Source organism: Staurois parvus, unplaced genomic scaffold (assembly GCF_062004578.1).
Source record: "Staurois parvus isolate SC_StPar_1 unplaced genomic scaffold, SC_StPar_1.0 ptg000109l, whole genome shotgun sequence".
Classification (NCBI taxonomy): domain Eukaryota; kingdom Metazoa; phylum Chordata; class Amphibia; order Anura; family Ranidae; genus Staurois; species Staurois parvus.
The window spans coordinates 942,269-956,979 of NW_028317905.1; the positions used below are offsets into that span (position 1 = coordinate 942,269).

At 44.4% G+C, this 14,711-nt stretch overlaps 1 protein-coding gene across 1 annotated transcript in view; it reads right to left on the reverse strand.

Moving 5' to 3' along the window:
• The window catches only part of DNHD1 (dynein heavy chain domain 1), a 132,593-nt gene that overhangs the window by 76,218 nt on the left and 41,664 nt on the right, over positions 1 to 14,711 (reverse strand). The window contains exons 14-20 of the mRNA XM_089671637.1: positions 11,969 to 12,245; positions 11,033 to 11,160; positions 10,460 to 10,658; positions 10,289 to 10,380; positions 8,758 to 8,974; positions 3,965 to 4,090; positions 2,012 to 2,109 (exon numbers count right to left, since the gene is read on the reverse strand). Of these exons, the coding sequence (XP_089527763.1) occupies positions 2,012 to 2,109; positions 3,965 to 4,090; positions 8,758 to 8,974; positions 10,289 to 10,380; positions 10,460 to 10,658; positions 11,033 to 11,160; positions 11,969 to 12,245 (1,137 nt within the window). The remainder of the gene's footprint in view (positions 1 to 2,011; positions 2,110 to 3,964; positions 4,091 to 8,757; positions 8,975 to 10,288; positions 10,381 to 10,459; positions 10,659 to 11,032; positions 11,161 to 11,968; positions 12,246 to 14,711) is intronic.

The following is a 14,711-nucleotide window of genomic DNA, read 5'->3' on the forward strand; positions in this document are numbered from 1 at the left end:
CACAGGGGCCCCCATGATCCCCTATTGCCCGGGGGGGCCATGAGTTGTCAGTCCACCCCTGACTAAAACCCAGTAAAAATGTCACAGAGTCTAAAATAAGGTATGGAATGAAAACAGAACGATTTTTCTTAATCAATTTCTTTGGCATATTGATAGGGAAAGGCGGGGGGAGTGAACAAGGGAATTCAAGATACAGTATAAGGAGAATAAACCTCAACTTTACACTCACTGACTCGAACATTGCTCGTTATAAAAAAAAAGGTATGCAATGAAAACAGGAAGGTTTTATTTATTAATATAGCTAGCATGTTGATGAGTTTGAGTGGAAGCAACCAGGGAAGGCAATATACACTGCTCAAAAAAAAGTAAAGGAACACTTTTTAATCAGAGCATAGCATCAAGTCAATTAAACTCCTGGGGTATTGATCTGGTCAGTTAAGTAGCAGAGGGGGTTGTTAATCAGTTTCAGCTGCTTTGGTGTTAATGAAATTAACAACAGGTACACTAGATGGGCAAAAGTGAGACGACCCCCAAAACAGGAATGGTTTTACAGGTGAAGGCCACTGATATTTTTGCCCTACTCATCTTTTCTGACTGTTTTTCACTAGTTTTGCATTTGGCTAGGGTCAGTGTCAATACTGGTAGCATGAGATGATACCTGAACCCTACAGAGGTTGCACAAGCAGTCCAACGCCTCTAGGATGGCACATAAATACATGCCATTTCCAGAAGGTTTGCTGTGTCTCCCAGCACAGTCTCAAGAGCATGGAGGAGATTCCAGGAGACAGGCAGTTACTCTAGGAGAGCTAGACAGGGCCATAGAAGGTGCTTAACCCATCATCAGGACCTGTATCTGCTCTTTTGTGCAAGGAGGAACAGGATGAGCACTGCCAGAGCCCTACAAAATGACCTCCAGCAAGCCACTGGTGTGAATGTCTCTGACCAAATAATCAGAAACAGAGTTCATGAGGGTGGCCTGAGGGCCCGACGTCCTCTAGTGGGCCCTGTGCTCACTGCCTGGCACCACAGAGGTTGTTTGGCATTGAACACCAGAATTGGCAGGTCCACCACTGGCGCCCTGTGTTTTTCACAGATGAGAGCAAGTTCACACTGAGCACATGTCACAGATGTGAAAGGGTCTGAAGAAGCCGTGGAGAACATTATGCTGCCTGTAACATCGTTTAGCATGACCGTTTTGGTGGTGGGTCAGTGATGGTCTGGGGAGGCATATCCATGGAGGGACGCACTGACCTCTACAGGCTAGACAATGGCAACCTGACTGCCATTAGGTATCGGGATGAAATCCTTGCACCCATTGTCAGACCCTACGCTGGTGCAGTGGGTTCTGGGTACCTCCTGATGCATGACAATGCCCAACCTCATGTGGTGAGAGTAAGCAGGCAGTTCCTGGAGGAAGGAATTGATACTATTGAATGGCCCCCATGCTTGCCTGACCTAAATCCAATAAAACACATCTGGTATATCATGTTTCGGTTCATCCGACGCCGCCAGCTTGAACCTCAGACTGTCCAGGAGCTCTGTGATGTCCTAGTCCAGATCTGGGAGGAAATCCCCCAGGACACCATTCTGTGTCTCATTAGGAGCATGCCCCGATGTTGTCGTCAGGCATGCATACAAGCACGTGGAGGCCATACAAACTACTGACTACCATTTTGAGTTGCTGCAATGAAATTTCAGCAAAATGGACTCGCCTGCTGCATCCTTTTTTCACTTTGATTTTTGGTGGATCTTCGAAGTCAGTCCTCTGTAGGTCGATCATTTTAATTTCCATCAAACGATGGGACATCTTTACGATCCAAACACATTACCCAGTGCATATCAGTATAGATATCCAACATGACATTTTTCCCCATTGAGATCTGATGTGTTTTCAAAGTGTTCCTTTAATTCTTTTGAGCCGTGTATAAGCAAGTTCAGTTTGAATGGCAGGGGAAAGTCTACAACCTTCTGCAAGGACACTGTAAGGAGATACACAGGAAAAGGCACGCACCTTCTCCAGATTGGGAAGCTGTATCTCCAACTCACACTGAACCTTCGTCAGGAAGACCCATCGCTGCTGGAAAGAGATCCAAAGATCCAGAACAAGTGCTGTAAAAGACAAAGAGCTGTGGTATGAAAAGCAGAGAGGCCACTGATAACTGGCCTGCCAATTACATCCTGTACATTGCTTGAAAGAGAAGGTACAAAGTCCTACACAAGAGTCTGAAAGCCTCTGTATCACCTCACCCAATCCCCTTCCAGCTCTTCATAATATACAGAAGCAATGCCTAAAAATGACCTGTCTTATCTGCCAAGTGATTTGTAATTCTGTCCAGCCGCATTTGTGATTTACACCTGTGCTAGACAGCACCACCAGAAGGGCAACGCCTGAGTTCACCATTATAGAATACAGCTGAATCACCCTCCCCCACCCAAAGCCTACTGGACAATGAAGGAAAAGCAATGAACTGACAAAGCCACCAGCTCTGCTCACTTTGTTCTCTCCTTCTGTCAGCATATCCCCTGTAAGCACATGTGCAATGCAGCTGAGGCTAATTGGCTCCTATGCTTTGTTCTCCCTCTTCCTAGTAGCGCTGCCATGCAGAAGTTGGTCAGAAGCTGATATAAATAAATATGTAGGCATTTATTTGCTATTTATTTATCATTAGTATTTAATAATTGTTAATATACTGTATATGGAAATAGAGGAAGATATAAATAGAGATTTTGGTACTTATTTATTTATTATTAGTATTGATCATTTGTAATTATATATTTTTAGTATCTATTTGTTAATTTAGGCACTAGCTGCATGCTTTAGGACATTCATTATGGACAGCTGCATATGCTTTTTGAGAGGAGGGGCTGCCTTCCACCTCTGTATATGTGTTATTTGTATGGTTTGCAAAGCATGATCAAAATGTATCCTTAAATAAAATGTATTCTGTAAAAAATACATTTTCATGATTTTTAAATGTTTGAATAAAACATTTTTTCCAATGATATAGTCACATCATTTACCTGTAATGTAGGATTTTCCACTGCTTGCAGGCTGATGGTACATGTAGAAATCTTCTCTACTTTGGTGCCCTGTCCTCTTCCTGATGCTGAACTTCCAATGCTGCGAGTTAACAATTTTGGGTCTAACATTGAGAAAGCCCCCCCGCTCTGGGTTGTGATGGAGGAGTTATCCTCCACAGGGGCTGACTGACCATTTGGGAACTCGGGCACTGCCCGAGAGCCGGAGTCAGTAGGGGGCCCCATGAGATGCCCCTTGGTACCTTTCATAGGCTTTTTTGGGTGTGGTTTGAGTGTGGGCGAGGAAACAGGGGCCCCATGATCCCCTATTGCCCGGGGGCCCCATGAGTTGTCAGTCCGCCCCTGATCCTCTATCACAACACTGACATTGTTTTCACAGTATGTACCACGTTCTATGAATGGGGAGAAGCGAAGCAATGACAGGATCTGTCCCCTAACTCAGAGTAAGTGTTACACTTTGTGAAATCAAAACAAAGAGTGTTGTGAATGAAAGAATGGACAGAAAGGGGTAGATGTACTAGTTTTCCATGTACTGAAGTTCACCACCAGGAAGAGGACTGGACATCAGGGGAGAGACAGCTTCTACAGGAACCATCAGCCTGTAGGACATTGGACATCCTTCATTACAGGCACTGTAGGTGATGTGACTGCAGCTGTAGGAAAAAAAAGACTAAACTTCAGCTTTGAAGGAATACACAACTGTTAATTCAGCGTCAAAGATTTTGTTGAGTGTAAGGGTCTCTGTCTGGAATCTCAATGTCTATAGACAAGAGATGGCAGACTCACAAATGTTCCATTTACATATAGCATCTCCTACAATAAGATACTGGGACTCAGGGCAAAGGGTATCAAGAGACATTAGCACTGTGAATTCACTGGTGTCTATGGCTGGCTTTTGGCAGACTTCAGTCTAATAGGAGATTACCCAAATCCTGAAGCTTCTGGATCCACCCTGAAATGTCATCTTGAATATTGGTAGAGAAAGGGGATCCTCTCATTGTCTGGAGGGTCAGCAGGCTGTCATCAATGAGACCGCAGAGGGAGCGAGCGTCTGAAAGAGAATGCATATAGGTACAGTACATCAACAAGGTGTACAAAACAGAGGCGAGACAACATCAGTATAAAACAGAGATAAAACATTATCTGGATAAATTACCCGCTCCTGTCCATTTATGATAGTCAGTGCTGAGTCTGGTGTCATCTCACCACCATGGGGACAATGTCAAGATATACCAGAGGGAGGTATGAGGGTATACAAACGGAGGGGATGTGGTTTTTTTTATATATGGGGGGACTCGTATCACCAAATCTGTGGTTGGCGAATCAATAATACAGTATAAATCTAACAGATATACTGTAAATGATGGAGGGCGGATGTACGAAGAAGATTTAATACATAGAAAGCTTTATTATCATTGATAATAATATATATAATACACAGATGTTAGTACATAGAGATATAGAAGGATGTGTTATCAGTGATAATATACACCAACCAGCCATAACATTATGACCACCCACCATAACCCATTGAGGCAAGGATTTCACTAGACCTCCATAGATATGTTGTGGTGTCTGGCAGATCTATTAAGTCCTGTAAATTGAGAGTTGGTGCCTCCATGGATTGGATTTGGTTTTACAGTACATCCCACAAATGCTCAACTGGATTGAGATTTGGAGAATTTAGAGGCTTAGTCAACACCCCAAACTTGTTGTGTTCTTCCAATCATTTTTGCATTGATCAGACCAGGCCATCTTCTTCCATTTCTCTGTGGTTCATTTCTGATGCTCACATACCCACTGTAGGCACTTTTGGCTGTGGACATGGGTCAGTATGGGTACCCTGACCGGCCTGAGGCTACTATACAGAGCCCCATACATAACAAACTGTGATGCACTGTGTGCCCTGAAACTTTTCTATCGGATCCTGTATTAACTTTTTCAACAATTTGAACTCCAGTAGTAGCTCTTCTATTGGAACGGACTACCTGGACCAGCATCAATAAGCCTTGGCTGCCCATGACCCTGTCAACCGTTCTCCTTTCTTGGACCACTTTTGATCGGTCCTGACCACTGCAGATTGGGAACATTCCAAAAGAGCTGCAGTTTTGGATTTGCTCTGACCCAGTCATCTAACCATTACAATATGGCCCTTGTAAAAGCAATTAAAATCCTTATGCTTGACCATTTTTTCTGCTTTCAACACATCAACTTCATTGACAACATGTTACTTGCTGCCTAATGTACAGTTAGTATAGAAAAAAATCACCCTCCTTTGAAATAATCGCATTTTGTTGCTTTGCAGCCTGAAATGAAGACAGTTATGTTTTATCCAGCTGTATCTACTCAGTGCAACTTATAAAATCCAAGTGAAAAATATCACACCAACATGTCATAAAAACAAAAAATAAAATTCAAAAACAGAATCACTGAGTTGGAAAAAGGATCACCACCCCACCTAAAAATGATTTGTAAATGCAATCAGGTGAAGCTGATCACCTTTTCAATGGCACACAAAGCCATTTGACTTTCAAACTGTGATCAGCTGGGGTCAAGCAAACAATCAACAAGGCACTGTCAAAAGATCTCCAGGATAAAGTTGTGGACAGGCACAAGTCAGGAGAGGGATACCAAAAAATGTCAAAGGCTTTATCAATGCCTAGAAGCACAGTGAAGTCTATTGTTAGGAGGTGGGAGGTATTTGGTACAACACAGACCCTCCCTGGATCAGGACATCGCTCCAAACTGGATGGAAGTACCAAGAGGAAACTGGTCAGAGAGACTACCAAGAGGCCTACAGCAACTCTTTAGCAGTTGCAGGAATTGATGACAAAGAGTGGTCATTGTGTGCATGTGACAACAATATCACAAGTTCTCCACAAATGTGGCTTGTATGAGACGGCTGCAAGAACGGTTGCTCTTCAAGAAAGGCCAAATGCAGTCACCACTGAGCTTTGCCAAAATGCACCTTGAAGAGTCTGAGGCCACATGGAAAAAGGTGTTCTGGTCAGATGAGACCAGGGGCGGACTGACAACTCATGGGGCCCCCGGGCAATAGGGGATCATGGGGCCCCTGTGTCCTTGCCCAAACTCAAAAAAGCCTATGAAAAAGGTACCAGGGGCATCTCATGGGGCCCCCTACTGACCCCGGGCCCTCGGGTAGTGCCCAAGTTTCCAAATGGTCAGTCCGCCCCTGGGAGAGACTTAAATGGAATCAACACTAAACGATATGTCTGGCAGAAATCCAATCCAGCTCACCAACCAAATCCCACCATTCCTACAGTAAAGCATGGAGGTGGGAATATCCTGTTATGGGGGGATTCCCTGCAGCCGGGACTGGAGCACTTGTCAGGATAGAAGGAAAAATGGATGGGGCAAAATACCGTCACATTCCTGAGAAAAATCTGCTGCCCTCAGCCAGAAAGTTGTCAATGGGAAGAAGGTTTACCTTCCAACATGACAATGACGCAAATCGCACAGCAAAAATGACCACACGGTGGTTGGAGGAGAAGAAGGTGAATGTCCTTGCATGGACTAGTCATAGCCCAGACTTGAAAATCTGTGGAATGACTTGAAGACTGCAGTTCACAAACAATCACCATCAAATGTCACTGAACTTGAACAGTTCTGCGAAAAAGAGTGGCCAAAAATTGCATAGTCTAGATGTGCAAAGTTAGTAGAGACATCCCAACAGACTAAAGGCTGGAATTAACCATTTGCCGCCCGCCCTATGGCCGAATGGCGGGCGGCAAATGTCATCAGCGTTCCGGGTGGACGCCATATGGCGTCCTCCCGCACATGCGCAGATTATGCTCCTGCAGAGCAGCGCAGCGGTGTGATCTGTCACCGGCCGTGTACCTCGGACACGGCTGATGACAGATCTGAGTATGGGCCTTGTTGCCGGTACCATGTGACCTGCTGTGACCAATCAGAGCAGGTCACATGACAGTTGCATACAATGGATGGCTTCATTCATGCCATCCATTGTATACTAGTGTCTAGCTGTGAATGGTCACAGCAGGTCACATGCACATGTCATGTGATTAGCTGTGGCCAAATCACAGCTAAGCACAAAAAAAAAAACCTGAATGAATCGATGTCATTCAGGTAAATGCTTGCTTATAGCAAAGTAATTCTTTGCTATAAGCAAATTGTGTAAAAAAATGGAAACATTGTACTACTTTGGTCATAGTGAAATATGAAAAAAAAAATCTTAAAAAAAATTAAAAAAATACCGCCATGCCAGTTATATGATGACGCTGTACTGCACTGGTGACAATATGTAAAAAAAAATAGTGAAAATAATTTTTTTAATTTTTTAATTTTCCAAAAAATTATGACAAAAAAAATACAACTTCAAAATGCTCGCCATGCCTCTTATGAAGTACGTCGGACTGTCTACTCTGCAAAAAGTGGTCATTTGGGGGATATCAGTACTGTTCTGACATTTGGGGGATATCTGTACTGTCCTGACATTTGGGGGATATCTGTACTGTCCTGACATTTGGGGGATATCTGTACTTTCCTGACATTTGGGGGATATCTGTACCGTTCTGACATTTGGGGGATATCTGTACTGTTCTGACATTTGGGCGATATCTGTACTGTTCTGACATTTGGGGATATCTGTACTGTTCTGACATTTGGGCGATATCTGTACTGTCCTGACATTTGGGGATATCTGTACTGTTCTGACATTTGGGGGATATCTATACTGTCCTGACATTTGGGGGATATCTGTACTGTTCTGACATTTGGGGATATCTGTACTGTTCTGACATTTGGGGGATATCTGTACTGTTCTGACATTTGGGAGATATCTGTACTGTCCTGACATTTGGGGGATATCTGTACCGTTCTGACATTTGGGGGATATCTGTACTGTCCTGACATTTGGGGATATCTGTACTGTTCTGACATTCTTGGACCTCAGGAACTTAGATTGGCCGTCAGTACTTCAGGATTTATCAATTTTCAGATCTATACCATAGTTTGTGAACTCTATAACTTTCCTACAGACTAAAAAATACATCCTAATTTGGGTTATTGTCACCAAAGACATGTAGCAGAATACATCTCGGCCTAAATTTATGAAGAACAATTATTTATTTGCAAACTTTTATAACAGAAACAAAGAAAAACTTTTTTTTTTCAAAATGTTTGGTCTTTTTTTGTTAATTTAGCAAATAAAACCCCAGCAGTGATTAAATACCACCAAAAGAAAGCTCTAGTTGTGTGAAGAAAATGATAAAAATTTTAGTTTGGGTACAATGTTGTATGACCGCGCAATTGTCATTCAAAGTGTGAGAGCGCTGAGACCTGAAAACTGGCCTGGGCAGGAAGGTGTAAAATTGCCCGGTATTGAATTGGTTAAAGCAAAAGGGGGTTTAACAAAATATTGACACAAGGGGGTGATACTTTTTCCAACTCAGTGATTCTGTTTTTGAATTTATTTATTTTTTAATACAGCTGGATGAAACAAAAACTGTGTCTGTCTTCATTTCAGGCTGCTAAGCAACAAAATGTGATTATTTTAAAGAGGGGTGATTCTTTTCTATACCTGCTGTATTCCACTCACTTTCAGAAGCCATTGTAAACGAGATAATTAATGTTATTCACGTTACCTGTAGGTGGTCATAATGTTATGCCTGATTGGTGTATATAATATACAGATGATAATAAATAATATCGAATATTATCAGTACAGGAAGGTCTCACCACTCAGGAGGTATGTGCCACTGTCCTTCGTACACAGTCCACTCTGTGGTTCGCGGAATCGGCCGCTCGGCGGTCTCTTGGAGCGGTCGGGGGAGGGATCTTGTGTTGGGACACAGAGGAGAAATCTAACCAGTCGGAATTCTTTTTCCTTCCAGAATGTCTGAATTGTCTTCAGGTCCATGGCCACAGAGAACTCAGCGTGAGCGCGGAGGACGACCTGCACCGCAGAACATCAAACATGGCATCACTGGAAAGGACCAACCCACGCACACAGCTGCATTGAAATCAGACTAATCCACAGATTACCTTCAGTGCTAACTTAATAGAGTTGACTGGACTTTATTTTTACATATGCTCTTTGGTGTGACTGTAGCATCTTGTTACATGATCCTGTACAGTGTGGCTGTCTCTGAGTCAAATCTACGAGTACCTTACTAATCATGCAGGCTCAGAATCTTTTGTGGCTGTTACCTAGGGTGGTCTGCATGCAAATGCAGTTGGCCTAGGACCTCCCACCCCTCCAGACTGGCATCCACCCATCAAGGCATTTTCAGAATTATATTACTCCTCCCAAGAGCCAGCCCAGTGCTTGCATCAGGGTTGATAGCTCTTAAGAGGAGTACTGAGCAGGAGCGGACTGACAACACATGGGGCCCCCGGGCAATAGGGGATCATGGGGCCCCTGTGTCCTTGCCCACACTCAAAGCACACACAAAAAAGTCTATAAAAAGGTACCAGGGGCATTTCATCGAACCCCCTACTGACCCCGGGCCCTCGGGCAGTGCCCGAGTGCACGAATGGTAGGGTAGAGTGCTGTGATGTTTTCAGAAAGCTATGTACAAGACTCTGCTGTACCCTCCCAGCAGCCTTAATCTGCCTGCAATGCATAGAGAAGCACAGAGAGCCAGTGATGACATCACTGAATTTAAAATGATGTGTGAAATTAAAACAGAAATGTTTTATTAAAAATTATATTAGTATATTGATGGGAGGGTGGAATCAGTGAAGGCAAATATAAGCAGATTAAACTTTAGGTTAAGAGACCGTGTCACACTATAAAACCTATTAACTTACATAAGCCATACTTGTAGTGAAGAAAATACATGCATATGTTTACTGCAGCCCACACTGCTCCATTGCAGCAAACTGGTCCCCCAATGTCCTCTGGGAGAATTCTCCACAACTCCCATTGGTTCTTCCCTTGGCCCCACCCATCCGTGCTGTGCTCTGTAATGATGTTCAAGAGGAACTAGTGACAGCTGTTCCATATTTCTTATGCAATACAGATACAGGCAGACTGTCTCCCTAGTGGGCATCTATAAATCAGTTTCCTCCCTGACCAATGACTGCTGAGATTAATACTCAGAGAGTGCGTTGTTTCCAGTTAGCCAACCAGTAACATGCAGCCACTGTGCAGCACCACTAAGCACACGTTTTCCCCCAGGTGGAGATATAATCACAAACTGCACACAGAAACAAGTTTTATACAAGGTTATGATGTTCTCAGGTTTCAAACTTGGCCATTTCCCACCTTCTGCATCTCCTCCAGGCCGTGGGGTGTCAGATGGGACAAAAGATCCTTTAATGTCAAGGCCTCCACACTGGCAAACATCGACCCCATAACTAGAAGACAACAAGATGGTTATGTGACTCTGGGGTGCCATGTGACACTGGATTGGGAGATAAATGTAAAATAGGTTACCAGTGAAGATGGCCGCCCAGTGGCTTGGTGTCAGTGCCGGGCTGAGCAAAGATTGGAGCAGTGGAAGGTGCTGGGAGATATCCTTCTGAATGAACCGCGCGCTGCATATAATGGGGTCATCTGCTGACAGCAGCACTTCCAGATCCTGGAGACTTCGCTCCCAGCGACAAAACTTCTCCCTCATCTGCTCAGTGTTCACCTGTAGGTACACAAACAAACAGTTAGAGCACATTAAAACTTTAGGTCTCTAGGAATTAAGTGGGCCCTGCGCACTGTGTATTAGAAGAAGTGGCTCTAGGCTGCACCCTATGTATTAGAAAAAAGGAGGGGGCTCTAAGCAGTGGGCCCTGCAACCTGTATAATAAAAGGAGGAGGGGGTGCTCTAGGCAGTTGGCCCTGCACTCAGTGTATTAAAAGAATGGGGTAGGGGTCTAGGCAATAAGTAGCCTCTGTATTCTGTGTTTTAGAAAAGAGGGGAGGTTCTAGGCATTAAGCGGGCCCTGCACTTTGTGTATTAGAAGGAGGTGGGGGTACTCTAGGCTGCACAGTATATTAGGAGGATGATCACCTCACCTTGGTGAAAGGACGGAGCTTCCAGGCTCTGATCTGCTCTTGGCTTCTGGTCAGCAGCTTCCAGGATTCTTGTCTTGCCTGTATGCACTGCTCACCATAACTGATGGCTGAGATGTCTAATACTTTACCTACAGAAGGAGAGAGACAGAAAAGGATCTCAAAATGTTAATATCACAGTTCTGAAATGTCCAATGACAAAGTAGACCAATGATCCAAGAGATCATGCATTGACCCAGAATACCATTTAATGACCCAGGAGACCATCCAACGACCCAGGAGACCATCCAACGACCCAGGAGACTATCAAATATCCCAGTAGACCTTCCAGTGATCTAGAAGACCACTTATTGACCCAGGAGACTATCCAGCAGTAAGTCTAATAAAAAGGTCTAGCAGAAAATGAAGTACACTGAGAAATGCCTCACTGTAGGCTACAGAAGTCTATTATGAAGCCTGGTATTGCCCCAGTATACCATACAATGATCCAAGAGACCATGCATTGACCCAGAAGACCATTTTAATGACACAGGAAACCATCCAACAAAGAGGTGGTCCAATGTCCTAACAGACCACCCATTGACCCAGGAGACTATCCAATAGATCTTCCAGTGATCCCGGAGACCATCTATTGACCCAGGAGACTATCCAGTATAAGTCTAATAAATAGTTTGGCAAAGAATGAAGTATAGTGAGAAATGCCTCCCTGTAGGCCACATAGGTCTATGATGGAGACTCACACATGCATAGCAGGTCAGCTCCAGGAATAAATGTATGCCTATAGGAAGACCATGACATTATTACTCAGAGATCAGCTGATAAAGAGTTATTATCACATATAGAAAGAGAGAGGTCTGGTTAGTGATGCAAGTTCTTGAAAATTGTTGCTCAGGCTGCCTTCACAAATGTCATGTTTACAGACGGCAATAGACGTCACACCTTTTAAAATGTGATGAGAGTGGCTGAAATCTCGCAGCTGAGTAAGGAGAGCTCGCAGATTGTGGTGGAGATCTCCCAGATCAGTCAATGTTAGTGCCGGGTTCTGCTCTGGGTCCAGAAATCGAGGAGATGAGGTGGCTGCGATGATGCCCTCTGCCTCTCTGTAACATGCTAGGAAGGATTGCTCTAGGCTGTCAGACATGGAGGAGAGATGACCGCTGAGGTATTCCGCACTGGTCTTCAGGTGATGTTGGAAGGAATCCCAGGTGTCCACCAGCTAAGGGGGAGACATAATATCAAACCTGGTACTGAGGCATGCTAAAGTAAGGGCACCCCCCCAACATTGTGTTTATTTTTTCAGATTAAAGTTAAAGGCTATATAACCCCTAACTGTCATCATCTCCTATTTGTTCCCTTTTGGTAAGATAAAAAAAATAAGTAATAGTATGTATACTGAATATTATGTGCAGACTTTTGGCAATATCAGGTATCAGGGCCCTCACTTGATGCCCCCTTTATCAAGAAGGTTGAGTGTCACTGATCTACTGCCTTGCATGGTACTGTCAATTAAACACTGAGCTTGTCTGAAGAAGGTGAGGTCAAATCAGTAGGCTGACCAAACTGCACTGCAGTAGAGAAACATGAGGTAAGTGACCTGGCTGGATTCAGGTGTTTTTGCCAGCTGCATAGAACAAGAAGCCAATCAGAATCCTTTGAATAGGTGTCAGTTTGTCAGTTTGGAGGAGTGGGCATTCCTAGGCAGGCCACATTTGCATGAAGACCACCCTCGGTAACTCCCAGATGTGATGCTAAGGCTCTATGTTTGAAAGAACTGAGATCCAATAAATGACAGGGGTAGGTCATGGACATTCAGGCTGGGAGCCACGAAATGAGGCTGGCTCTGACTGACTTGTTACAGCTTCCAATGCATGTTATGAGAATCTCACAATGTGCAGTGAAATCAGAGTAAGCAATTTCCGTACAAGGGAAATACCTGTACAACTGTAAAAGACTGAAGGGAAGACTGGAATTCAGCTTTAACTTCAAGCCAACTAAAAGAAAACTAGTTAGATCTGTCTTGTGAGCAGGGCACCAAACTTCCATATACATGTAGTGCCCTACCCTGGGCTGGTTAAATTAAATTTCTGACTCTGTGGTATCCAGTTGAGCAGTAATTTATGTTCTAGGTCTGGTCAGGTCTGTCCCTAAGTCAAAAGTAAAAACACGACACAAGCACTCAAGTCCGTGTGCATCCCAGGACCACAGTAACAGTCATTCATTTAGGTGCAGCCCTCTAAAGATCAGGGAATCTTGATAATACTGGAAGAAAGCAAAGCAGGGGTGCACTCTCCTCATGCATTACCATGATAAAAAGGAATTTATTTGAAAATGACAAAAAAAGTACACTCACAAACCAAGATGCATAAATAAGCTAGGAACCAAAGTGTCAGTCCGAGCAACCAGTATTCTAACAGCAGGGTGTGCAAATGCGTTTCGGGAGATGTACGCCCTTTCTCGGAGCTCTGAGTATACGTTTTGTAATTTTTCAAATAAATTCCTCTTTATCACGGTAATGCATGAGGAGAGTGCGCCCCTTCTTTGCTTTCTTCCAGGTCTACCCCTAAACCTGGGGGTTGAGTGCTCCTGCCTGCCCCTGGAAGAAGCTTCCAGGAATAGAGCAGGAGAGCCAATCTTTGGGCTATGAATATTTATCTAACTTCTGCCAATACCTGGGAGGGGGCCCCCAGAATGTGTGGCGGGGGAGAAGATAGATACTTGGGAGGGTCTGCTCAGAGCACTCTCTCTCCTGGGGCCTCTCCCCAAGCTTTTATGTCTTAGCATGTGCTGGGCTGAGGGCCTTGAAGGAGCCGGGACTTAAATAAATTTGCTAGAGTACACTACCTTAGGATGCTGGGCAGGAGAAGGAACCCTTTCACTGAAAAGTGCCACAGGGAAGCTGGTTGGGGTGCTGTCTCTGGACATTGTCAATAGGACCCTTTGCCTAGAGCTCTAGGTGTGCCTGCACCTTGATGGTTAGACGCCAGACGTTGCTACAAGAACTATGACTCCTTTTACAGAGTCTCAGGTTAGCTGGCTATCCCTTCTACCTCCAGCAATACTCAAAGTAGTTCTAAAGACTGAAGGTTTTTTACTGTCATGCATTCTATGCAGGAAGGTAAAAAACCTTCAGTGTTCAGCTCCCCCCTCAGCTCCCTCTAATACTTAACTGAGCCTGAGCCCGATCCCAATCTAGATGTGCATGAGAGTAGTGGCTCTCCCAGGTCTCTCCCTTGTCATTGGCTGAGACACAGAAGCAGGAGCCATTGGCTCTTGCTGCAGTTAATCACAACCAGTGAGGTGGGAGCGGGGGGTGGGGCAGAGCTGGTCGAGCCACGCTCTGTGGTCTTATAGACACAGAAAGCCGGCTTGGGAGCAAGCTTGCATGAGTGTCCACACAGCAAGCATATTGGCACTCGGCAGGAGGGAGGAGCCAGAAAGGTGGAGGATCGGGGCTGATCTGTGCAAAACCATTGCATAGAGCAGGTAAGCATGACATGCTTTTTTTTTTACTTATCTGAACTTTTAGTATCACCTTCAGGCTGCTACTAAAGGACTTCTGTCATCTTATACCTGTGTGTGTTTTGGAGTACCTTGCCCCCTCATCCCTCTACCCATCTAGACTGACTTTTGTTGGTGTGTTCTGGAGTCGGTACCTGGGCTTGCAGCCTCTGAACAGGTAAGG